Source organism: Mus pahari, chromosome 16 (genome assembly GCF_900095145.1).
Source record: "Mus pahari chromosome 16, PAHARI_EIJ_v1.1, whole genome shotgun sequence".
Classification (NCBI taxonomy): Eukaryota; Metazoa; Chordata; class Mammalia; order Rodentia; family Muridae; genus Mus; species Mus pahari.
In genome coordinates this window covers 33,061,178-33,089,022 of record NC_034605.1, presented here as the reverse complement: position 1 = coordinate 33,089,022, position 27,845 = coordinate 33,061,178, and the positions used below count along the sequence as shown (strand labels likewise).

Below are 27,845 nucleotides of genomic sequence, written 5' to 3'. Positions count from 1 at the left end.
TGTAGACCAGGCTGGCCTCGAACTCAGAAATCTGCCTGCCTCTGCCTCCCAAGTGCTGGGATTAAAGGCATGTGCCACCATGCCCGGCTTGAACGTAGCTCTTAACAGTTGGCAACAAAGAAGTAATCTTGCTGAAAGTGTTAGCATACACTAGAGTCTGAGGCAGGAGGATTACCATCCGTTTAAGACCAGTTGGGGCTGTATAAAAGGATTTAAAGAAGAAAATATAAATAAAGAAGAAAATCTCATTGTTTATGTGTTAAGATATGTCAGAAACAAGTTTTATACCCATGACTGTCCTACAGTGTCATGGTGAATCTCTGCCTGTGATCTAGTCAGTTTAAATGTTAGATATTCCACTTTGAGTTGATTTAGCTACTATATTTCACTCTTAGTAATTTTATGTTTTTCAACTTCTCCCTCAGTGCTTTTTATGTTTAGCTGCTATAGAGAAGTACGAAAAACTAGGTTGCTAGTAATAGAAACTAGGTCGAGTATCATTCAACTGGGAGAAAAAGCCTTGGATTAAATCCCCAGCATCACATACCCATAATCCCATTGTTCAAAAGGTGGAAGCAGGATAAGAAGTTCACTGTCATCCTCAGCTGTGTAACAGTTTAGATCCTTGGGAGATGGAGTTATAGATGGTTTAACCACCTGATGTGCGTCCTCTGGAGGAGAACAGCAGCACTCTTAACCACTGAGCCATCTCTCCTGCTCCTACTAGAAAATTGTAAAACGGCCTGATTTTCATACCAGCCCAGGCCACATGAGGTCATGTCTTAAAAGCAAAACAAAATAAAATAATCCAGGAGCAAATTCTTTCAATTCTGGAGGCTGAACTTCCAACTGAAGGGGTTAACAGGGTTAGTTCCTGTGAAGGCATAGGGGAGAGCTGGCTCAGTCCTTATTTCTGGTTGATTTTGGAGGTCTTGGCATAGATGAAGCTAGTTTAGTCTGTGTCTGTGCCTTTGCTTCTCAAGTGGACAGGAGCCAAGAAGGGGGATGTGAGTAGTGTAGGTTGCAGACATAAAGATAGCATAGTGTTCTTACCATAGTTCGTATATGGTATTTCATTGCTGAGGGCATCTCCTTAATTTCCTGAGTTCTAAAAAACATGATTGTGTTACCTTTTGACACCAGCTATATTGTTTAATGGAAGTATTTTCTGAGATCTTTATCCCCACGATTCCTTGTGACATCATTAAATATAGTTTGTGCCAGGAGATGGGTTGCCTGATTGTCAGGCCACTCATATATGAGGTTAAATCGATTTTCTTGCTTAATTTGTGTGTTCCACATCAAAGGTGCCATCAATCACTTATGATGCCATCTGCCCTAAAAGAGCTTTTAAAGAGGAATTTGTGGCATTTGTCAGTGACTGGCAACAAAGATCACTGTTGATTGAGTCTCCATCACGGAAAGTAGAGAGATTCACAGATAAAACTGTCATTTCATTACATACTTGGAGCCCTAGATCCCACACAAAAATAACACGAATACATAAACTACATATTGCCTCTGACATTTATCTATTTTTCCTCATTAAACTGATAGCTTTTATTAAAAACCTTATTGTTCCTGATATATGCTCATGCTTATGACTTCTGCATTTGTGTTGTGATGCTGATGTTGGTCTGCGTGCATCGTGAGTCATAGATTGCTAGATGGTTGACGTGCCCTTTCTAGAGCATCTTCTTCATCTTTGCACATCACTTAATTACATCATTGCTCCTCGGAAGGATGCTTGTTGCTGACATCTCTTTATTAAATTGAAAAGATACCAAACTGGAAATAAATTGCTGTGAACTCTATAGTTTGTAGTTAAGGTATGGTTTGGGAGGAAGCTCTCCGCAAGTAGAAAGCATGATTTTACCATCTTTGGAATAGATGCAGATTTTACTTCTATTCCCAGTGCATTTCTTTCATCTTTGTGGTGGGTTTATTTTATTGTCCTTCCAACTGATTATTAATTGTGATTCAAAGTAGAAGCTTTTAGGTCTGTCACTTATCTGAGACATTAGTTGAATCATGGTCAGTCCATTCACATTGGACTTTTTTAGAGAAAGAAACACTAGTTTAAAGGATTATGATAGCATAGTCCATATTCTGAGCCTTCTGAAATTTCTTCAAACTCATTTACTTGATGTAACTGGGAACATAAAGATAAAAAGGCCTTTCAGAGGCTTGTCACTTCTTCTCATCAGGCATTGTGGATTAATCATCTCCATGCCATGGTGACATCTGTGTGTGCATCATGTTTGTCTAAGGCAGACCAATGTCCCTATCAGAAAAGCAGCTGGCCTGCGAGGCAGGGAGCAGCCTACAGGGAGCTCTGTGGATGGTAACAGGAGTGACCATAGGCCTCTGCACCCACTGCTGCCATCTCCCAAGCAGAGACCATGGAGGGATGTTTCTTACTGGCTTGCTCCCCCTGGGCTTGTTCAGCTTGCTCTTTCATAGAACCCAAGACTACCAGCTGAGGGATGGCACTACCCACAATGGGCCCTCCCCCCTTGATCATCAACTGAGAAAATGCCCCACAGCTGGATCTAATGGAGGCATTTCCACAACTGAAGCTCTGTTCTCTCTGATAACTCCAGCCTCTGTCAATTTGACACACAAAACCAGCCAATACATCAGCCTAGATATAGGCTTGGTGTTTCATAAGGTGGGTGCTGGGTGGGTGTGTGTGTGTACGCATGCACACACGCTCGTGCTCTCTTGGGTGTGAAAATAGACTAAACTTATGTGAAACAAGTGCTCCTCATGCAAAAGCCTTAAGATCAAAATCATTCAAAGTGTGTATGACCCAAACAGAAAATACCCAACGCGTGTATCTGACTCTCTTTCCCAGTGGCTCTGGTGTGGGGGTTCTTGCAGCTGGTATCCTGAGGAAGGTTCACTGATGGAATACATTCTCTCTGGGTTTTGACAGCGGCTTAATGAAACATATTTATACTACTGCATCACGAGAAGAGCTTCACTGTCCCAAATGTCCCTAACCCTGACCCCACTGATATTTTTATTCTCTCCATAGTTTTGGATTTTATATACTTGGAATCATAGTAAACTGTACACTGTTATCTTTTAATTAGTAATCATGTAATGTTCCTGTATATTTTCTTGGCTAGATAGCTCTTTTTCTCTGTCTAAATAATGTTCCATTGTCTGAATCATTACAGTTTATCTTTATAGTAAAATTTTTATACTTTAAAAGAAATCTATTAAGGATTGAAGTCGTGGTTTAGTGGACAGTTAAAAAAGTATGTATTGTTCTTGCAGAGAACCTGAGTTCACTTTCCAGCTCACAGGTTAGATGGCTGACGCTTGCCTGTAACTCCAGCTCCAAGTGATCCAACACGCTCTCCTGGGGTCTGTAGCACTTGTATGCCTATGCCCAAACCAACCCACAGCACACATATACCTATTATTCAAAGAAAGAAATAAAATGTTTAAACATCTATCAAATATTAATAAAAATTGTTCAGAAGTAAAATTGTATTTATTTATAAAAGGGGGCAGGTAGTACAAAGCAAGGGAACCTCCCTGAAGTAATAGGTCCATTTTTCCCTTCATGAGCCACAGTCCTTGAGTCACACCCAGAGCTTATGGGCCCCTCTTGCCCCTCCCCCTTCTTACTGTGGCATAACAAATACACTGGAGTACAGTCACCCCAGGGCTCAGCGAGTCCTTACAGTCTTTCTCCATTGCAAGTTTGTGCCACGTGCAGCAAAGGCATAGGATGTTTCTCACGTGATTTCCCCTCACATCTAGTTCCCATCTATACCTCCTAAAGGCAGCCATTGCTCTGAATGAAGAAAGTCTGTCACTGGTACCTCTCCATTTCCTGAATGCAATGTAAGTAGACATGTGTAGCTCATTCTCTCTTGAATTTAGTTTATTTCCCCACAAAGGTATTTTTTTTTTGAGTTCTTCCTGTCATGTGTGTTGATAATTTATTTCTGGTTTATTGTGAAGTTTTGTATAATAAATGTCCACTATTTGTTTACCAATTCTCTTATTCAATATAACATCAATTTCTAGATTATGTCTATTAAAAATAATCCTCCTAATAAATATTTTATAATGTCTTCTAAAGGATATATACAATCTTTTTTTAGAGGAATGATAGGGTCGTGGGGTAGACATGATTGGATGTCTTAAACCTGTAATTCACACAGAAAAAGCTGCCATTGCTTTTTTAGGTAGACATTTTCTTTTTAAAGGTTGAGTTTATTAAGGAAAAGTTTTTAACTTGGAGCATTTGGAGAGAGATAGATACGGAAAAGGCAGAGCACATCCAAGTCATGACTGCTGGCTTCTTACAAGTCACCTTGCATAGACTCTTTTGTGGGGATTATGAAGTGCCCTTCAACATGATCAGGGACAATAATTACCTCCAAAAGGAGAAGTGTTAGGTTAGGCATATTTTCCAGTGGGTAGTAAATATAATGCATACCTAAAATAATGAAATTTGCTTTAATTCCAGCACTTGGGAGGCAGAGACAGGCGGATTTCTGAGTTCGAGGCCAGCCTTGTCTACAGAGTGAGTTCCAGGACAGCCAAGGCTATACAGAGAAACCCTGTCTCGAAAAACAAAAAAACAAAAAAAAAAAAAAAAAAAGAAAAAGAAAGAAACTTGGAACATAGCATTTTAATATTAGATATAGTGGTCGATTGAATAATTAACCATATATCCTATTAAAATGTTCTTGGACACAAACTAGCTTAATCTACATTATAAAGGCACATATTGTCTTTAACAGGCACTGATGTGAAACTGAGGACACTGTTTCTAGTTCTGTTTATAGCATTCTATTAACAGTGTGGCTGGAGGCAAGTTATTCACCAGGTCTGATCCTTCATTCTTTGTCAGGTGGTAGAAGTGATAGGAGGAGGACTGTCTTATTCTCTCAGGTCTTTCATCATGCTATGAGGAAACAACATCACTTAAAGTGACCAAGTCTTACTTCCTTGTTTGTCTAATTGATAAGTTAATAATCTAATCAATTATATTCCACCTCTTGAACTGCCTCAAAATTACCAAAGTCAATCTAAAATTGCTGCCACAGGCTATACTAACCCAAAATGCTATGTGCTTTTCCAAACAAAGTGAAAACTTTACTGGCCACTTTCTGGTTTTGTGCAGTGACACAGATGCAGCTGGTGCTTAGCTGCTTTTCACAGAAATCTTCAAGAACATAGTGCGTGCAGTGTTGTCAAGGTTCTGCTTCCCAGAGCAGTTCCCTGCAGTTCGTTGGATAGACACCTCCAGCCTGTGGCTCTGGGGCTGTTGTGATCGAGCCTCATGGGTGGCTGGTGTTCTTCCTGACATCATTAGTGAATGCCTTGTTATAGGAACAAGGACTTGAAAGCTGGTTCTGGTGAGGGCCGGTTTTCCTTTCGCCACTATTCCACTTCCCATCTGGACGGTAGTATGACTGACACCTCAGCCAGATAATGGTGCATAGATAGAGCCCATACTACTCCGGGAGAATAGTGTGGCCATATATAGCAAAGTCCAGTCTGTAAACAGGTCACATGGAAGTGGGACCAGGCATACACTACAAAGCTGAGCTGCACTGGGAAATACAGGGTCTACTAAGAGATCAAGATTTTGTGATGAAGTGGGCTGGGTCAGGTTGCATATTTCAGTGTTTGGTGAAAACAAATGAATTAAATTATTGATTCCTTAGGCACAGAAAGTGAATGGCACATACTGAGATGGTTAATGAATCTTGGATGATTGGAGTTTTGTTTGGTTAGAGAATCTCTATTGGCCTGATGTTTACGAAAAGCAGAGGGCACAGTATCTAAGTAGCCACTGCCCTTCCCTGAGCTGTCCTGTTAAGAGAGCTCCTTGCTTCTTTCTTTTCAAATGATATTTGTAAGCTCCTGAGAATTTGGCAGTATTCATAATTAGTGTTTTCTATTTACAAATGATGATGTTATTCTTGGATAATATCTTATAAAATAGTAGTATAAATTGGTATTTGATATCGCAAAAGTTTTAGGATGAACTATCTGTAGTTGAGATTTAGTAATCCCTAGTGCTGGAAAGAGTTGAGCTTTAACTCGTGTCTCTCTGTCTCTCTGTCTCTGTCTCTCTCTCTCTCTCTCTCTCTCTGTGTGTGTGTGTGTGTGTGTGTGTGTGTGTGTGTGTGTGTGTGTGTGTGACAGGGGGATCCTGGAGGAGGGCAGCAGCTAAACAGGAAATAACACATGGTGGTCACTGCTTGGAAGTAAGAGGAGGAACAGAAATGACGTGCACCTTGTGTGGTGAGGAGCCACAGGAGGAGGAGTTATTGATGCTTGCGGTGAGCAGTTGGAGTCGAGGCTGAGGTAACATCTATAGAGAGGTGAATAGTCCACAGGCTATTTTGGGAAAGGCAATGGATCGCTTTGTTGTGACTAGGCTACAGGGCAAGGGGTGCTATGTGCTTGAAAGAGGATGGGCAGTTCGACAGAAGCCGCAGTGAGAGGTGACATTGGACAGACCGAGACTAGCCAGGAGCCACCAGCATGAGGTGTTTTCACTGCTCTCTGGACCAGTAAGTATTGCTAACAGATTCCTGGTGCATTACCTCTCAACAGGTGCAGAGTTGTCATCGTTCTGAGAGCCCAGATTTGCACTATTCCTTCTTGGTTTCTTGTGGCGTTGCTATTATAAAACCTCTGGCAAAAGCTGACTAAGAAAGGCAGGCTTTACTTTGACTTAGTTCCTGGGTACAGTCGACCATGGCAGGAAAGTCAAGGTTTGCTGGCCAACCAGTCTGGCCCAGCTGATGATTATATAGGTTCACTGAGAGATCTTGTCTCCTAAACAAGATGGAGCACCAAAGTAAACATCCCACAACAGGCTCTAGTGATCGCGCGCGCGCGTGTGCACACACACACACACACACACACACAGAGAGAGAGAGAGAGAGAGAGAGAGAGAGAGAGAGAGAGAGAGAGAGAGAGAGAGGAGAGTGAGAGTTTGATTTCTTGCTAGGAATCAATGGAATGTTCTCCTGCAGCCTCCTGTTCTCTGTGGAGCTCTCTGTGCAGACAAGAATCTCAGAAAATACCCTGACACCGTGTTTATAGACTCAGTGCCAACTGCGCTTCTTTTTCCTTTACTTCCCATCGAAGCACTGATGGAGGAGGGCAGCTGGACCAGATTGAAATGATGTGCAAAAGACAGAGTGTGTGTCCCTCTTGTCAGCCTTGTAGAGATATATGCTGGTTTGCTAATTTATGCATTAAGTCCATAAGGTATGTGTGTCCCCAAGGGTCCCAGTGTTGAAAGTGTATCCCTATCCTAACATGCTGATAAGGGCCAGCTACTCTGGATTTTTGCAGATTTTTGAGATGAGAGGAGGTGTAGAGTACCTTGGATGAAACCTGGTCCTGTAGAGGAGGTGACAGGACACCAGGCACATCCATTGTTCCTTTCCATGCAGTGCTTTCAATCCCAGTTGCCGCACAGCAAGACCCTGTCTTTACAACAAAGCAACCAATTCATTAATGGCTGTCTCCATTCCAGTTCCCTTTGGTACATTATGATTTGGTTGTACTTTGTAGAGTTTCTTTTTTACTTTTTATATTTCAACCATAAAGTCCTCACCAGGTATGACCTTTCCTTAGTAAGTTACCTACCATCAAATATTTTGCTGCACTAATACAAAATAAGTTAATTCGTCACAGGAAAGTATTGCAAAGCATAAAATTAAAATCATCTTTATTCATATATTATATATGTCATATATGTATACATGACTGTAAGATAATTCTTTATAATGATACAAAATCAGAATTTGAATTTTGATCTTTTTCTAGGCAAATGGTGCATGTCACTCACTTGGGATGCTAGGTAGAGACAGTGAGCCAAAGTCTCAGTCAGTCTGTGGCCTCACGGGAACCTGAGTACTCCAGAGCATGGTACTGCTAACCTGTAAACCCAGATAAGTGCAGGTGTGCACTGTGAGGCAGGGAGCACGTGCATTGGTGTCTGCACTCTGCAGCATTGCCTTCTTCCCTGCTTCCCTCTCAACCATGGCGCCCTCCGTCCGTCCCCCAGGCAATGCCTTAGGTACAGGGATAATGTTACTGGGATTTCTCTTACCTTTCTTCTGTTTCCCGGACCTTATGATCTCAGTTACCTGAGTTCAGACACACAGAGTTGTATAGACCGTAGGCAGATCGTTTATGACATTATAACAGGACACATCCTCAGGTGTCGGGGCAGTGGCCAAAGGCCCATGGCAAAGGACAGCTTTGTCAGTGGTAGCATAGATAATAGCCAGGGACCATTATAGTGACATATTTTTAAGTTGTATATGTGTTTATGTCGATGTGTGCCTGGGTCTGTATGTGTGTTTACTGAGACTTGGAGTTTGGACTGTGTGTGTGCTCTATCACAGTTACATCCCTACTTCTTTATCTGCAACAGAGCTTTACTGGGAAAATGTATCTGTTTGTGTGATTGGCAGGTCCAGTTAGATGAACTCTTGTGTGTTTATTTTTGAGACAGGGATTCACTAGGTAGCTCTTGCTTTACTAGCACTGACTGTGTAGTCCAGGATGGCTTCAGACTCACAGACATCTGCCTGCCTCTACCTATAGAGTGCTGGAATGAAAGGCATGCAATAACACACCAGACCTGGATTCATTTAGGTAAAGGCATAGCAGTGTCTTTTTGTAGCACCTAAGAATGCTGTCTCTTCCTGGTCTAGAGACCGAACTTGGATCTCCTGCCTTTGAATAGCATTGAGCAGTGTCAGTATCAGCTTCTGGATTGCACTGCGTGTGCAGGAGAGGTCATGCTCAGTGACCTTCCAGCTTGGGCTCAGCTGACTGACAGTGCACTGATAGGCCAGCGCACTGTTGTGCTGTGTGCTCTGAGTCTTAGATTTAGTAAAGGAAGCATCCTGCCTAGTTTTGTCCTGAACCTCAAATGAGTGCGACTCAAATAATTGCACTTGGGTGAGGCTTTGTCAGAAGTAAGGGGACAGAGACACAGCTCCATACTGTCACCCTCAGCAACCTTAGGAGTTAGTTTTCTAGACTTTTAAGGACCATCAAACTGGAATTCTGAATAGCTTCAAAGCTAGAAAGGATTTCAGGACTGTTGGGTAAAGTGAAGCAGAGTGAGATTTTATTAAAGATAAAACGTAAACACAAGCGTTGAGGCCCAGAGGGTGAGTACGGTCAGCATGGTTACCTCATGTAAAGGGTTGCTAACGTAAATCATACGAAGCATGGGTGAGGGTCCTCAAGAGACAGCAAGTAGTTCTACCTTAGGATTGGTCAAAGACAACATTTTGGTGACTCTCAAGTCGAATTCAGAATATAAGAACCTTTTTTCTTGTCCTTCCCCTTCCCCCTCTCTTTTTATAAAAAAGAGACTTGAGGTGGTTCCCCAGATGTCTTGCATGGAATTATAGTCTGATAGGATGAAAGCAGAAGCCACTTGAGTTGCACCTGTGTAGTACATGCTGTGGGTCTCTGCTGTTGAGATTTTTTTTTTTTTAATGAACTTGAATTTTTTTTTCTTGGATATTTTCTCTATTTACATTTCAAATGTTTTCCCCTTTTCAGGTCTCCCCTTCAGGATCAATCCCATCCTCCCTCCCCCTGTCTTTCTGAGGGTGCTCCCCCACCCACCCACTTCCATCCTCCTACATTGGAGCATCGAACATCCTCAGGCCCAAGGGCCTCTTCTCCCATTGATGTCCAACAAGGCCATCTTCTGCCACATATGTGGCCAGAACCATGGGTCGCTCCATGTGTATTCTCTGGTTGGTTGTCCAGTCCCTGTGAGCTCTAGGGGGTCTGGCCTGTTGGCACTGTTGCTCCCTCCATGGGACTGCAAACCCCCTCAGCTCCTTTAGTCCCTTCTCCTACCCCTCCACTGGGGACTCATGAGCTCAGTCCAATGGTTGGCTATGTGCTTCCTCCTCTGTGTTTGTCAGGCTCTGGCTATTTCGATTTGAGGAAGGGAGACCAAAGCAATATTCTTTGGGAAGAATTTCCCCCTGCCAGATAAGGGAACTTTAGAACGAGTCCTAAGACTTCAGGCTAGGGATCACATTGCTCTTCAGGCAGCCTGAAAACTTCCTTTCAGCAAAGTCCCCTGCAGGCCTAAGTGACATACCCTGACTGAGATCATGGGCTTCGGGTTTCTAGGCTCCAACATCACTAATTACTTGTAATTTGGAAAAGACTGCCAAATGTCCTTGCTCCTCTGAATCTAGTCAGTCAAGGACTTCTCCTGGTGCCTGTTTATAAGACTTTAAGGAAGAGTATTGCCCATTTTCCTCTTTATATTTCCCTCCTGCTTGGAAGGTCTTTTCTGACAATGTTTTTTTTGTTTTGTTTTGTGTTAGTTAGCTTTTGCAGTTGTTACACTGTAGGTCCAGGAATGATTGCCATAATAGTATAACTTCATAATTCCGTGTCACCTTTGTTATTTGCATATTTCTCTGGCTATGCTAATATGGAAACTTCACAGATGCCTGTGGTGGCAGAGCTTTGCTGAGGAGGGCAGAATACTATCAAGTTTGTTGCTTGTAAGGTTCCTGGTGGTTGAGACCTGATTTTCCTATGCTAAGTTCCCAGTGCTGTCTAGCCTGGGACTTAAAATATAAGCATGGCTTGAGCTGTAAACCTAGCCTGCTTCAAACTCAGCCTGCATCTAGAGTGCTAGGATTAAAGGCATGCACCCCCCCCCCATGTTCTAAATATCTTTAACTTTTTGTTTTGGTTCTTAAAAATAGTTTCACTTTTCCTAATCCCAGTAGTGTCAGAAATAATTTTATGCTAGCAGTTGCAAGATGAATTGAAATTCTCTTTTATTTTGAGAGACTTGAAGTTTTCTTTTACTAAGGATTATGCCAGTCACAGTGGCACACACACACCTGTCATTCTAGCACTTGGAGGCAAGAAGATCCCAAGTTCAAGACCAGCCTCTCCCCTCCAGCCCAGCTTATAGAATATGAACCCCCCCAACCCCGAGGGAATATGGTGGTTATTAATTTTTTCCATTTTCCTAGATTCTTAACATAAAATGTGGATTCATAGATTCCACGGTTATGTGCACGAATTATCTGATTGATGGGTCTTTTATTTCCCTAAACCATGTAGCAGATTTAGTCCACATTGTTTTATAAATCAACTGTGAAGTGAATGATCCTCTTTAGAATTATTTTCAAAAAAATCAAGAAATCACTGTATTGAATATGATAATAAATAGATTGACTATTGCATTCCTCCAGCTGTGTTTTAAATCGCAGTTTTCATGAAGATTCCCACTGTGTTGTCCTGACTGGCTTAGACTTGAGATCCTTCTGTCTCAGCCTTCCAGGTGCTGGTCTTATAGGTCAGTGCCATCACACTGGGACCCAAAATAACATAAGAGTAATGTTAGAGAATCCATGGATTACTTTAAAGAAGTATAGCTTTGTATTTTAACTCACTGAGGTATGCATGCCCAAAATATATTTCTAACAGTCTCTTATATATTTTTTAAAAGAAAGGAATCATTTGTGATGATTTTTTTAAGGGAAAAAATGTGTAAGTGGGTTTATCATACCCAGTTGTATCAGTTTCACTGAGTTATGACAGTAAAGACAAAAACCTAGGTTAGACATTTGTGTTTAGGATTGCCATGTTTTAGAGGGGACCAGCATGACTTTTAAAAATAGCTGACTTTGTAAACTGTGGCCTCTCCTTGTATTTTACTTGAACATTTCTTCTGGTAGTTTATTCGAAAATCTTTTATTTATCATCCAATATTGAATAGCCCATGGTATGAAAACTTTTGTAGCCAATTGAACAGAGTTAATATTTTTTTTTATTTTATATCTAGAAAGAGACAGTGGGCCAGTGGAAGGACTAAGTCAAGGTAGGACCAAGAGAGGGTAGTGGGATGATGGTAGCTAGCATGCATATCTAAATATAGATGTCATAAAGAAACCTATCATTATGTAGGGTTGGTTAGTACATGCTCATGAAAACGATTACTGTGTCCTTCATTGTACTGCATGAACAGTGATACACTTACCCTTCCAGACAGCCAACTGCTCTTAATTATAGTCATACTAGTCTAGAAATTTCTAAATGCTAGGCTATTTTATTCATAAAATAACTGTGTTGTCATTCACCCATAAAGTGGCTTATCTAGAATTTTCCAGAGAAAAATAAGCTGTTGTGTTTGTGTCCAAACATATGTATGTAGAGTTACACAAGCAAGACAGGTAGATGTTTATTAGGGATTTCGCTGTCACAATTCATGGAGGCCAATCATCTGCCTCTGAATCTTGGGAGGTGGGGGCACTAGTGGTCCAATTCCTTCTGTCTGATGACACCAGTGCCACACAGCCACTGGTGTGTGCCCAGGTGTCCAAAGGCTTGGGAGCAGGGGCTCCTCTACAGGAGGGAAGAACATGGAAACCCCAGCTCTCAGAAAGAGGGTATGTTTATGTTTCTGCAGAGTGTCCAGTGTGGGTCACTAATAGGTTAGATGATGCATGCCCATTGATGAATGTGAACTACTGTTCCTCTCGTGATTAAAATATGAGCATCTTCTGGAACCACTCTCACAAGTACACCCAGAAGTCATCTTCTTTTTTTGTTTTTTTGTTTTTTGTTTTTTTTGTTTTTTCCTCTTAATCTGTAAAGGCATATTTTGCCAGTTTTGCTTTTGTTGCTTGTTTTTGGTGTTTTGTTTTGTGGGTATCCCTTAACCTGGTCAAGCTGCCTGTCAACATCAGCTGTCACAGCCAGGAAAGATAACACAGAGAATGTTGTACAAGGAATGAACCACTAAATCACAGTAGCTACCAAGGACATTTGGCCCTGCTGTTGCTGTGTAATAACCATGCCTGGCTACTGTCCATAGCTAAGTTACTTCCACCTCAGAATTGAGACCGAACTCAATTTAATTTGCAAGTCAGGGATCTCTCCTGGAATATTTGACCAGTGGGAACAGAGCCACTGCCAAAGCACCCGAACTGTTTAGAGATGTAGAAAGGAGTTGAATGGCATGCTTTGAGCTTCTCTATAGAGCACTTGATATAATCAGGGCACCACTATACCCATTTCTGAAATGCAGAGAGCGTCACTGTCTGCCTGGCTAATCCAGGAACATATCTGATGTTGAATGAGTACTTGTTTAGCTCCATCATTTCCATAACTTGTAACTAACGCAGCTAAGTTACTAGAACAAAGTATGTGTTTTACCTTTGATGTGAAACAAATGTTATCTAAGGTAAGCTTCAAATTGGATAATCAGACAAGAGATAAATGATGTAAATATTTTAAAATAAATCTTTACCTTGTGCCTTTGCATTAGATTCCTTAATTATTTATGTAATGTTTAATAGAAGCCAATTGAGCTGTCTCAGCCAAATGCTGAATTTAACTGGCTTTCCCTTTACCCATTTAACTGAACAGTTATTGATTTGTTTATGGTGTGTTTCATTGCCTCGATCTTTTCAAAACTACAAAAAGGAAAATTACAAGAGGCTTATTCCTTCTTAGAAGTATTATCTGTTCCATCAAATAGAATGTTTGAATAAAAACACATTATTTCTGTTAGGCTTGTTATTTTATTTTAAAACAAATAAAGGAAATTAACTGATGGTTTGTGTTCAGCCCCATGATTTTAATATAAGATTTATGCAATCATTGCTATGGTTGGGATGCTAGAACTTACTTTTGATTTCATTTTTTAGTATAACATTTTTATTCTTTGAGATTTTATAATTTATACAATTGATTTTTGACCATATTCACCTTCATTTCTTCTAGATTTTCTGAGATTCACCACCCCATTTCCTTACCACCATCCCACTTTTGATTTCTTCAGAGAGCAGAATAACAACTTGATCATATTGTAAACACTGGTGATATCAGGTGAAAATGGGTGTCTCTGTGTGTGTGTGTGTGCATGTGCACACACACATCTTCAGCTTGTAGTGTTTTGACATTAGTATGGAAATGTGTATTTTTATCTTTGTAATGTAAAGTGTGGTCTTGGCCCTGACACTTGAGATGCAGGAAGATGAAGATGTGCTGAGGTCCTTGAGTGTTTCTGTAGAAGCTAATTAGGACATTTTTCCTCAACCTATTTTAGCTCAAATTCTGAAAACATTAACTCTTTGTAGTTTGAAATCCAACATCTTGTTTCACTGACGCTATATAGTTCATATACCAATTAGAATCTGTTCCTTTCCATTCGGGACCCTGAGACTGGGGATTTCCCCGTTCACACTCTCTCCCTCACTTTCTGATGCTATTATGGTGATTGATTGCTCATTTGCTGAGAGGAAATGTGGGCAACACTGATTGACTCAATGCTGCTCTGACGGTATTAATGAAGCCATGGATGAAATATGTTCCGGGTTGTCTTCTGTAGGGGCTTGCATGACTTTGCCAGTGTTGAAGGTGACTCCAGAATGGGATCATCTAGCATGGGGCACTGCTCTTTTGAATATTGTCTTGCAATTGTTGCAGTACTCACTGGGAAGAATCGTGTAAACAGGTTGCATGGCCACTTTTTTTTTTTTTTTTTTTGATCAAATATATTAGAAGGGTAAATTTCCTTTTTTAAACATTTGATACTTGATTGGGATATAACTTAGAGATCATGGAAATAGAGAAATGAAATGCTATTTACATTTATAGCCTTTGGGTATGAGGATATGTGGTATAATTTCAGGGTGGGAAAAATTGTGCCTGGGATCTGTATGATGTCCTCTGACACGACAATAGACCCATCAGCCACCTCAAAGAGAGAAAAGACAAATAATGTAAATTGCTACAGAAATGGACCTTCGAAGAGTCTGCAAAATAAAATTTGCTAACAACAGTCACAGACTGTGTGGTCCCATATCTATGGAATGAATGCTGAGAGTCCTCCCAGTCACAGACCATAGAAGAAAGGCACTTCCCAGGGCCAGGGAGAAGGAAATGTAGTGTTGAATTTGAATGTGCTCACTTTTGGTTTTGGAAGATAAAACTTTTGAGGATATAGATAACATGTGACAGTTGTATGACTTTGTGGCTCTACTTGATGACACTGAATTGTGTACATAATGAAAATGGCTAATATATGTATCACCACAGTAAAACCACAGGTTCATTTCTGCTCTCCTCACAATAGCTAGAAACAGCAGAGATGTCTGTCAGCTGATTAATAGATAATAAAATGTGGCATGTATACACAATGGAATTTCGTTCATCTGTAAAGGAAAATGAAATTATGAAACTTGCAGGGAAAAGGATGGAAGTGAGGAACTCAGTGTGGTAATGAGGATACAGAAGGCTACACGTCACAGGTTCACATGCCTATATAGCTTTACACTTTTCTTTACAGATTTATTTAATATTTGATGACGTATCTGGGTGTGTGATGTGCACATGCAGGAGAGTTCAGAGCAGGGAGCTGGAGTTGTATCCCCAAGGAACTGAACTTAGATCTTGTGGGAAAGCAGTATGTGCCCCTAAGTGCTGAGCTGGTTTTTCCAGCTCCTACCTCATTTGCATACTCATACGTGAGTGGGTGGTATAGATATTCCAAACCAGGCAGCCACTGGTCTCTGCAGTAACAAAGATTAACCATTGTTTGAAAATGTATACGCTCTCTAGATTGCCCGCTAAGTTTGAGCCTCTTGTATTCAGCTCATTGCTTTTTCTTGATATTTTGAGTTCAGAAGTACATAATAAGCATGGATGTAATTTTCATTGTCTAAGAAGACAGCTCCATATAACAGCACAAGACAGAAACACTGGCTTATTGATCTGGTTAGCCATTCTTCACTCCGTGCCTGTCAAATAGTTGCCATCTACATTGCGATCAGCCTTGGCATATCAACTCTTAAATTATAAATGACCTCATGTTAAAATAGTATTTTCATGCTGTTTGCTACCCAAGCTCTTTAATGCACAAAGGCATTCATATACATATACCGTGTGTGTGTGTGTGTGTGTGTGTGTGTGTGTGTGTGTGTGTTTACATCAGAGAAGAGCTTTTGAGACTCCGTTGTTGCCTTCCACAGTCTGGGTCTCAAGGACTTGAACTTAGATCTGAGGTTGTCAGACTTGGAGCAAGCACATTTACCATCTCAGCAGCCCTGTGGCTCTACATTTCAATGACTCTAGGAACTGTAAGTGTCACAGGAACCCTTTTTGGTGTATGCAGACAAGGGCAGAGGTAACTCCTGCCCTTGGGTAGCTTTCATTCTTGGATTCCTTACATCACTTCCAGACAGAACTGTGGGACCACTTGGATAGCACTGGGGTCTGGTTGCTAGGAGACCAGAATGGAGGAAGTGTTTGAAAAGGAAAGAAGCACAGGTTGTCCTTCACCAAGAGCCCCAAAGGCAAAAAGCTAGATGAAAAATAGAAAATATGGTTGTACTGATCTGTGTTGTTGGGGATTCCTGTGGAGTGGCAGGACACGGCACCATTGAGAATCTTTTTTGGTATCTCATGTAGCTTGCAAATGACCTTGAGATTGCTGTATATCTAAGGATGGCCTTGACTTTAGATCCTCTTCCCTCTGCCTCTGGAATGGTGGGACTACAGGCCTGAACTATCTCGCCTGGCTTTATGTGGTAGTGGGACTGGAACCCAGAGCCTCCTGTGTCCTAGGCAAGCACTTCCCTCACTCTGCTGCTTCCCCAGTTCATGAAACACAGGCTTTAATGGAGAGACCTGCCTGCTGTTTTGATTTTTGTGCCCCATTGCCTACCATTCCAAATGTGTGAAGTGTGTAGTATCAAGCAGAGGGTGCCTGCTAGCACTGAAGCTTACTTACTCTGAGAATGGAAGAAGAAACAAGCCACCATGGTTCTCCTGCCTCTTCTAATGACTCTTCTGTAAGCTGGCACGTGTTCTAGAACCAAGTCATGCCCAGAGCTGTGCCCTTTTCACAATTAGTGTCCACCCACGTGTTTTCAGGGACTGCATTTTCTTCTGCCCTGGTGAAGCAACCTTAGACCCCATTGTACAGCTCAGTATGTAGTATTTTCTCTTTATGTGTAGTGTTCTCACATATCGCATATCTGGATTATTTACTGCCTTTTAATAGTAACCCAGTGGCTCTGTGAAGGGGTGTTATCACCATTCCCATTCCACAGATGATGAATTCCAGAAACAGAAACTACAAAAGTAACTATATTTTGTAACCATTATATGTATTCCAATACCTTTCTTCTCACCACAATAGATGTCCAAGAATATCTAAACCTTTGAGTCCTGCCCCTTGAGAAAAAAGATCTTAAGAATCTTTTTCTCAAGCTTTGGGGATCTTGATTTTCTGGTATGAAGAAGCCAGAAAGGTAGGAATCATAGCTGAGGACTAACATTTTCACTGCAGAGCAAGTAAGTTGTGGTTCATCCAGAGACTGCCCCACCTGGAGATCCATCCCACAAACAACCATCAAACCCAGACCCTATTGTGGATGCCAACAAGAGCTTGCTGACAGGAGCCTGATATGGCTGTCTCCTGAGAGGCTCTGCCAGTGCCTGAGTAATACAGAAGTGGATGCTCACAGTCATCCATTGGACTGAACACGGGGTCCCCAATGAAGGAGCTAGAGAAAGTACCCAAGGAGCCGAAGGGGTTTGCAGCCCCATAGGAGGAACAACAGTATGAACTAACCAGTATCACCAGAGCTCCCTGGGACTAAACCACCAACCAAAGAAAACACATGGTGGGACTCATGGCTCTAGCTGCATATGTAGCAGAGGATGGCCTAGTTGGTCATCAATGGGAGGAGAGGCCCTTGGTCCTGTGAAGGTTATATGTCCCAGTATAAGGGAAAGCCAGGGCCAGGAAGAGGCAGTGGGTGGGTTGGTGAGCAGGGAGAGGGGGGAGGGGATAGGTAGTTTTCAGAAGGGAAACTAGGAAAGGGGATAACATTTGAAATGTAAATAAAAAAAACCTAATAAAAATATTTTTTAAAAAAATGAAGTTGTGGTCCCAAAGACTCCTGACCACGGCACTACATCTGGCTAATTTGCTACCTCATTAGAAACTGCAGCTCTTGGCAATCTATCCACAGCCAGGTGTGTGTACTTCCTAATTCCTAGGAGAGGCCCTGCAGAGGAACAGTAGTTATGAGTAACTTTAGGGTAATCTTAACTTTGTGGTGAAAGAGGCTTTTCAAAACTGATATCTACTCCTACACTGAGAAGGCGCCTCACTGGGCTTCACCCCTCTGCTTGTGCTTTGCTGAGATGTTCAGTCAGGGGAAGGAGATGGGCGGCCGGGAACAGGACTGGTGTGCTTGTGACCGACTTGAGAGGGACTGAAGGGCCACTGCCAGGCATTAGGATGAAAGGATGAAAGGCGGCATGGAGAGGGGGATAAGGAGAGAGGGGTGAGGAAGGGGGATCTCTCCCTATGCTGCAAAGGTAAAGAAAGCCAACCTGAGGGAAACAGATGAGGCAAGTCCAAGACGACAAAGGCGAACCCGAAAGAATGGAAAGAGATATCCCAAAGGTGCTGTACTGTTCCGTACCGTACCGGGAGAAGCAGACACCACTGTGCACATGCACGCTGGTAAAGAGCAGCGTAGACTATCCACCCGGCGTCCCCTCTTTCTCTTCATTCTCTCCCCCCACCTCCTCTTGTCTTTTGAACTCTGCCTTTTGCTCTCATGCATGCAGCAGGAAGCTGGCTCTCTTTCTCGTCTGGCCACAAGTCTTTCCCACTGTAAATACTCGAAACGTATCAGTAACTAAACTGAATAAAAAAAAAAAAAAAAGAAAGAAAGAAAGAAACGTTTTTAAAGGAATGAAAGAACTCTGGGTCCTCTTACCTTTGGTATTGAGAAAGCACACTTTGAACTTAAATTTAAAACTTTCTGTATTCAAGTCGACAATATCACGAGAGCTCAGCTCCTTAACGGCTGAGGTTTCTTCTGCTAATGTTACCAAGTAGAATAGAAAACTTCTTTGTGAGGAAGAAATGCTGGTTAAGTTTGAAGCACTCAGAAACACCTTTTCTTTGGCTCTATCTGAATTCATTTTTTTTTTTAATCGTGCAAGTGACAGTGATCAAGTAATTCTCCCATGGGATCCTCTGACAGCTGTTCCAGACACTCTCCATCCCCCTGGAACAGTATCAGTTGAAGAGGCCTTAAAAGTCATAAGGAGCAGGCCATGTGTTGAGTGTTTCTTCTCCGGCACTAACATGTGTAGTTCTGAAGGACAGCGCGGCCTCAGATTGGTTAAAATGATGAATGTTTCTCCTGTCATCTCTCTCAGGAAATGGCAAAAATCCTCAACCACCCCAGAGTCTACGCTTTCCTCCACATCCCAGTGCAGTCCGCCTCTGACAGTGTGCTCATGGACATGAAGAGAGAGTACTGCGTGGCCGACTTCAAAAGGGTTGTGGATTTTCTCAAGGAGAAGTAAGTCTGCTAGCACTTAGGGCAATAGCCCTTTCATTCTGTCTTCCTGAGGTGTGTGGCGGCAACAGAGCACTTAGGCTGGCCTCTCAGTTAAGGTCCATGACTGAGGGCGAGACTCCGGAAGCTCCCCGCGCCTCGAGTTTCCTTGGGGTCCTTGATGTGGTTTCTTCTCTCCCCTTTCATGAGTGTGCAGTGGTCTGGTGATTTGTGTAAGCTTGCCCGCCTGCCTTCCTAAGGCAGTTCAAATTGTGATTATTTTCATACCTGATCTGCTGGCTCTCAAATGCTTCCCTTCCCTAGCCTTTACATCTCCTTTCATGTGGCCTTTGTAAGTTGTGAGCTGGCTTTAACGTGGAGGAAGGGACCAAGTCTGTCACTGCAGAGTGGATCATGTCCCCCTGAGTAGGGTTTTCACAGCTTCTGGAATGTCTTTGCTCTACACACTGATCCCTAGAGTTAACTTGAGTACTTGCAGTTTACAGCAAGGCTGGAGGATTCTATTTTCTTCAGTTTAGATTGCTGTTGGCCAAAATTAAGGCATATTTACACAATCTCAGACATGAATGATAATTTTGTTTCCACAGAAAACACTTGCAGTCCATAATTATGTTCTTCAGAATCTCTCTTCCAAACATGAAATGCATTCTGTGATTAGACAAGGCAGGAAACAGAGGTGCCGGCCACGGTCACCTAGACCCTCCTCAAATCCAGGGTACCATCCTCACCTCTGGGAACGTGTCATTTCTCTTGGCACATTTGTGCTGTGGTCCTCTCTGCTGTCTGTAATTGATGTTTTACCCCCACTGCTGTTGTTTCCATCTCGTTATTCATAATTATGTGCTCTTGCGCCACATTGCTGTCTTACATGGGTATGATTGCTTTATACAAATTGTAAGCAATTATTTTTTCCACCGTTAATTGCTCACTAATTTTTATGGCATACACCATTTCCCATCTTCTCCCCTTTCTTCTTCTCATCTTTCTTAACATGTCTTTCAATTTCTTTCCACCTCTAGGCAGGCCTTGATTATTCTAATCACCAAGAATAAAGACATTTAGGGTACATTCAAACAAATATGGCTAATTGTTCGAATAATCAAATCAGGAATAGGAAGTGTAGTTACTCAAGAATTGCGTAATTCAAGCATTAAGTGCTTGCAGGCTTCAAAGTAACACAGAGTCATTGCAAATCTTTTCTATCTCCTACACACTTGGATCTTGAGTAGAACTGTCCCAAGCTAAAGAATGTGGATTTTTTTTTGCTAAATATATGCCATATTTTTCATTGCATTGGTGGTTGTTTTTGTGGGTAAACTTGTCTCATGTAATAAAATCCTTACAAACACTATGGCCCTGGTTTCCCAAATAGCAAGCTGATTATTATTGTGAAATTTCTTACCTTTCATGTTGCAGTGGCAAAAAGAGTAAGCTTATTTCATACATGCCATTCAATATTTTGCTAGTGTAGGCAAACATCCCCTTGTACAGATAGACCAGAATCCCTTTCAGTATGTTTTTGGGGTTCTTGTACTGGAATGGGACTAAGGTTTCAACACCTCTGCTCTACCTGGGTTGTGTATTGACCCAGTTGTTGCAGGGGGCGGGGGTGGGAAGGGCGGATTATTGTGGTGACTAAACTGGACAATAGTGTCATAGCAAGTCCTGGCCTTACATGTATGTACTGGCTAATTTTGTGTCAACTTGACACAGCTGGAGTTATCACAGAGAAAGGAGCTTTAGTTGAGGAAATGCCTACATGAGATCCAGCTGTAAAGTATTTTCTCAATTAGTGATCAAGGTGGAGAGGCCCCTTGTGGGTGGTGCCATCTCTGGGCTGGTAGTCTTGGTTCTATAAGAGAGCAGGCTGAGCAAGCCAGGGGAAGCAAGCCAGTAAAGAACGTCCCTCCATGGCCTCTGCATCAGCTCCTGCTTCCTGACCTGCTTGAGTTCCAGTCCTGACTTCCTTGGTGATGAACAGCAGTATAGAAATGTAAGCTGAATAAACCCTTTCCTCCCTAATTGCTTCTTGGTCATGATGTTTGTGCAGGAATAGAAACCCTGACTAAGACAATGTACCTCTGAAGACAGACCTGTTGAATGTGTTGCATGTTGGACATTTTCAGTAGCCTCCATGAGCTGTATAAAAATTAGATATGAATCACATTAAGATGTTAGAAAGTCATCCCTTGCCATTTTCCACAGAAGAAATTCTGAGACTTCTCCTTGTTGTCTCTGTTATCTGAGGCATTTAGGTATTTTTCCCCAAGCTTAGTCTGACTAGCTATAGCTCTTATGACCAAAAGCTCTAATGGGGTACTTTAGGGTTTCCAGCATCACAGACCCCAGAGATCCTTGGTGAATCTAGGTACTAAGGAAGCCTGGAGAATATACTCCATCTCACACATGTGCTTAATTTCATAATTTCAGTCTCTGTGGCTAAAAGGATGAAGGCTGATGGTAGCCAGTCTATATATACAGGGGAGTTTAAAGTTTACTAAGCATTAACAGAAGTGAACCTGTATAGTGAAGTTCTCAGATAATAAGTAGGATACAGTGGGAAACTGGATCAAAGCCAACAGGACAGCTGAGAAAACCTCAGGTACCCTATAAAGTCATTCATGAAGGCAGCACATAGGAGCTCTGTTCTCTCGTGAAGACAACTTGTTCAGCCCCTCTGGTTAACCCCATGCATCCAGTAAATAACCCTTGGTTATTACGGGCAGTTGGAAATAGATGGGATATTACACTGGAGGCTAGTCTTCATTCCTTACCCCATAAAACTAGCATGTCTTGTGTAAGATAAATTTGCACTGCTTTTAGGAATACTGAAGTCCCAGAGTTACTCTAAGACTGATAATATTGTTTTGTCCAATATTTATTAATGTTCAGAGTGACACTGCCATTCTTTGAAAGGTTCACACATTCTGATTTGTGTCCCGCTGTTGATCACTAAGTCATCCTGATAGAAACTGCTGTATTTGATGGATTTTCATCTTTACCTTACTATCTTTCCCTTATTTTCATTGATTAACTCTTATTAAACAATTCCATGAATGTATATAAGAGTGTTTCTTCCCCTATATATATCTCATTTCCCCTAACATCTTTGGAGCCTTTTGTAAGGAGTCTGTAATGAGTAGGCGCCACCTACTTCTTCCTTCAACACTGTGAGGTTCTCAGATCTTTGTGCTGTGAATGAGGGATGAGGCTTTAGCCAATCTGTCTCCTCACAAAGCCTGCCATTACCACAACCCGTAGCATTAAGTTTGGAATACACAGATATAACGAGTTTACCTGAAGCTGCAGGTTTTTAAGCTACAAATGCAAAGGTCTTCATTGAGCCCTGTTTCTCACACAGTGGAGGAGAGACGGACTCTTTTTAATTAATTTTCTTTTACAGTTGAAAATGGCCCACATTTTAGCTGGGAGCAATCTAAGTTTACCTGTGAGCCAGCTCATAGCTTATTCATTATTCTCTTCAGTTGTTTGAAAGTTGGCAGCTATTATCATAACAGCAGCTGCACTGAAGATAACCTGGTAGGCTTGGCACATGTTGAGGCATATGGGAATTTATTAAATCATGCAGCCTTTGCAAAAAAAAAAAAAAGTGTCTAAATTACTTAACATGCTCATTTAAAACAGCTGGCCACAAGCAGAGAGTCCTATGACTTGAAGTCTACTCAGATATATGAGCCCAACAGACACTTTTATTTAAATGAATTGATGATTTCTTGAAATGCATAGTGGACTTTGTAGGAGCATGGAAGAGAACTGTTGAACAAAGCAATAAACACAATTTTTTAAAAAAGTCTGTTTTTATATTTTAGTAAGTATACTATATTTACTTTATAGTATGTTCCTGAGATTTTAAAAATATGAATCATTCTTTTTTTTCCTGTGTAATTTGTGAGTATTTTTCCCAATTTGAGGAAGTTTGGGTTTCTTTATGTTGTTTTACTATGTTGTGTTACTGTTATTAGGATTCCCTGACTTTGGGGATTGTTATAAAGGAGGTCAGGTACATTCCCCGCTCAGTCCCAGACTCCGGGAAAGAATCATACTAACCCACCCACAGCCTGGATTATCTTTCTTTCCTGTCACTAGGGCAGGTTACTCAAGTGTCCATTACCAGGACAAGCTAGGGAGAAAAAAAAAAAAAAAAAGAAGAAGAAGAAGAAGAAGAAGAAGAAGAAGAAGAAGAAGAAGAAGAAGAAGAAGAAGAAGAAGAAGAAGAAGAAGAAGAAGAAGCANAAAAAAAGAAGAAGAAGAAGAAGAAGAAGAAGAAGAAGAAGAAGAAGAAGAAGAAGAAGAAGAAGAAGAAGAAGAAGAAGAAGAAGAAGCATTTAAATATGTGTGGTTGGTTTTTGTTTTTTGGGTTTTTTTTGGGGGGGGGGGTTGTTGTTTTTTCCATCTTGTTTCACCTAGTGTTGTTCCTAGTGGCTTAGAAATAAAAATGGAGGTTGGGTATAGTAACTCAAGGCCTTTAATCTCAGTGTGTGCAAGGGTGATTGCCACAATTTCAAGACCAGCCTAGACTACAGAATGGGACCCTATCTCAAAAACAGGAGGAAAAAATAACCTGAGTAAGAAAAAATAAAAGAGCCGCTTAGCAAGGATTGTGGTTCTATTTTCTCCAGGTGCATTTCCAGATGTGCTGTGGCCTCTGAATAAGCTCCTCTGAAATCACGTCTTCAGAAGTGCTCTCTGGCTCTCCTGGAGTATGTTGTTTCTGATGTCTCTAACTGCTCTCTTGTCCCTAAGGCCTTGTTCACTAGTTTGCCTTCATCATTTTGCTATACAAAGTGGTGTTCTCCCTTTTTTCTGTTGTTAAGAATTTTTAGCACAGTAAATATTTTATTGGGACAAGTGTCAGTAGAAAAACACATTGGCGCTCTTTGCAGTGTGTGCTCTATTTACAATTGGAGAAATGCATGCTGGGTAAATTTTTGTATTGTGTGTTTTAATACCATAAGATGTTGTGAACACCACAAGTTCAATTCATTTGTTAGAAAATTAGTGTATTGTCTATTGATTTGGCTTCTCAGTTCCGTCTAGCCTAGTGAAGAAAAAGTGTCACACCATTCCCACCACTTTATAGTCTTTGTGATTGCATTATCCTCCCAGAAGACCAAAGAATATCATCCTCTAAATCTTGGTACATTTTTCCTGCCTCAGAACTATGCCCATGGAATACAGCTCGGAGTCCAGATCTGTGAAGTAGGTTGGTCCTAAAAATCCTCCCTTTTTTGTCAGTGCTTTCGAAGTCCAGTTGCATGTAGCCTCATGATTACACTGAAGCTTCGCCGTACACACAGTGCACATGTGCTTAGTCTACATTGCATCAGGTGAGAATGGAGGGGATGGGAAGGATTTAAACGTTTTCTTGAGATCTGCAATAATTAACTTATGAGGAATAGGACGTGAGGCTCTCATTTCAGCTTGTGATTTTTATTCTGGTTCTAACATTACTTAAATGAAGTAAATGTAACAAGGGCAATACCAATGATAGTTTGATAACATCAAAACCAACATCTGAACATTTTTCAGCACTTACTTGTATGCCAAGAACTTTGCATGTATTAACCTTTTAATTCTCAAGGACAAAGCTAGTCTAAGGTTTGAAGCAGACCAACTCTTGAAAAATCATCCTTTAGCTTTCACATGTACACATACATACATATAGTTCACACATATGCACACACACGTACATTAAAATAAATGAAAGAAAGACAATTAAGGCACAGTATAAGGTAATATACTTAGCTAAGTGGTTGGGAATGTGACTTGTGTCCTGGCTAACTTGATTGTATTAAATCACCCACAGCATTAATGAGGCACAAGTCTGGGTTGGGTACATGTGAGGGTACTTTCAGAAGTAATTAACTGAGTGTAGTGGGTGATCAATCCCCAGTATTGGAAACACCATCTTGCTGAATACAATGGAACAAGGTAAAATGAGCTGAATCCCTGCATTCATCTTTTTCTGCTTCCTGACTGTGGACACATTATAACCAGGTTCTTCACCTACCATGATGAATTGGAGCCTCAAACCATGAGCCACAGTAAACCCTTCCAACCTGTGGTCAGACTCAGCTAAAATGCCGACAGAAGTCACAGATACAGGGAGAATGGTGAGCTGGCTTGTGCCATGGTTAGTGTTGTCAATGTTATGCAGTCTAGAATCTGGCACCTGGGCCTGTGAGCATCCGGATGGCCTTAACTTGGGGTGGGATGACCTATCCAGTGTGGGTAGTGCCATTCCTGGCTGTGACCTAGACTTCCAATAGAGAAAGGAGTGAAACAGCAGCTGACTCCACGTGTAATGTGACCAACTTGAAATGCACTGTGACCTGTGAGCCAGAATAAATTCTTTCTCCATTAAGTTGGTTTTGTCAACATATCCTAACAACAGAAAAGACACTCGGATGTGAACTGGTACTAAGAACTGGAGCCACTGTGATGATTAACTTGACTCTGGTTCTTAGGTCACTAGAACTGCCTTGTGGGCCAAATGTTGAAGAGTTTGTTTAAAAGCCTTAATGTTGGAAGACTAGCTGAAAGGGCCATTCTTTTGGGAGCTTGGGAGCCAAGAATGCTGAGAGAAACATGGCCTGATTCAGAAAGCTTCATGGGAAACAAGGGCACTATTTGGAGCTGGGCTACATACCGTTCATGTGACATTTTGGTCTGAATCTGGTGGCTTCCTTCTGCCCATATACAGAGAACCTGAGTGAAGATGAAGTTTGTGCACTGATTTGCTTTCAGAGGAAGTTGGAAGACAGGAAAATGTTCAGGCTGGTGCTGAGAAACTACAAAGTTGTTTGGGGCCCAAATCCTTATCTTCTGAGTTGTAATGATCCAAATTTATGTAATGGAAGAAAGCACGGGTAAAGGGCTCCTCTGTCTCAGCGTGAGTGCATAGAAGCTGATACAGCCGTGGGCCAAAGAGGACTGGCCGGGTCCTGAGCTGGGATCAGGATGTGGCCATGTAACAGGCTGTAGGAACTGTGGGTCAACAGGTAGATGAAGCATGTAGGTTGCAGGGAAGCATTTGAACAGCAGATACAGTGCATGTGTGTATTAGAGAAAGGGGAGGCGGAGAGAAAGGGAAAGATTAATCAGGTTTCTCTAGAGGAACAGAACTTACAGAATGAATATATACATATATATATATATATATATATATATATATATATATATATATATATATATATATATATATATATGATCTATTAGAATGACTTACAGGCTACCGTTTGGCTAGTCCCACCAATGACTGTCTCCTGATGGAAAGGCCACAAATCTGATGGTTGTTCAGTCCTTGAGACTGGCTGTCTCAGCTGATCTTCAAATTATGTTGGAATTTAAAAGATGCGAGCTCTAATCCCAGAGAAGGAGTGCCTTAGCAGCAGGATAGACAACTTGGCAGGGAGAGTGAGGGTGAGCAGGCACAAAGGAAAAGCTGTTTCCTTCCATGCCCTTTTCTGTGGGCTGCCACCAGATGTGGCCTAGAATCAGGGTGGGTCTTCCCCCCCCCCAGATGATCCAATCAAGAACAACCACTCACAGGGATCCAATCAAGAACAACAACTCACAGGGATCCAATCAAGAGCAACCCCTCACAGGGATCCAATCAAGAACAACCCTTCACAGGCATGCTCTGTTGCTTGGTTTCTAGTTGATTCCAGGTGTGGCCAAGTTGGAAAATCAAGATTAGCCATCACAGAGATCCAGGAAGAATTGACCCTGAAGAAGTCAAGGGACATTGCAGTTTACAAAAAGACAGAAGGTAAGGGCCAAATGTCAGCCACCTATGAACAAGGTGGTTGTTATAGGATTTATGGAGAAAATTTAGTATTGCTGCTTTTTTTTTTCTTTTCCAAATAGGGCATCTGTTCAAGCTGTTGCCATATACAAGTATCTAAACCAAAAGCTCTTCATAGTCTTACGTTGATAACTGTCCCAGGTCCCAACATGATGCTCAGTATGTGCTCAGAGAGATCCCTGCAGAGGCTTGTGTGCACGCATCCTTTGCATACAGCAGTGAGGGCTGTACAGTCATGAGGTGGGAATGACAAGTGTTGGATAAATGAGGCGACCCCATTTTGGAACCCCCTTAAGAAGGAGGTTTGAAGTGGTATCCTCCGTCTGCTATAGTTAAAGCTTGCTTTCTACAGGAAAAATTTTTAGTTATCTTTTTTGTGAAAACGGTCAGATCTTCTTCCTAGAATGTAGTACTCACCCTCTGCAGAGGTTCTGGGCCTGCGGTGCCTGCTGGCTTTCTGCCGGCAGTGACGGCCAGGTCGACTTTTCTTAGCTGAACGTTTATGCGTCAGTTTATTGAATTTCCACAGTGGCACGTACTAGAAAGAAGTTAACTCTCCCATTTTACAGGGTAGGGCATGAAGTCAGGGAGGTTAGGTGACCAGTCACAGA

The 27,845-nt window shown here is 41.7% G+C and overlaps 1 protein-coding gene across 1 annotated transcript in view; it reads left to right on the top strand.

Moving 5' to 3' along the window:
- The window catches only part of Cdkal1 (CDK5 regulatory subunit associated protein 1 like 1), a 505,752-nt gene that overhangs the window by 299,928 nt on the left and 177,979 nt on the right, over positions 1-27,845 (top strand). Inside the window, exon 12 of the mRNA XM_021216130.2 lies at positions 19,264-19,409. Coding sequence (XP_021071789.1) covers positions 19,264-19,409 — 146 coding nt within the window. The remainder of the gene's footprint in view (positions 1-19,263; positions 19,410-27,845) is intronic.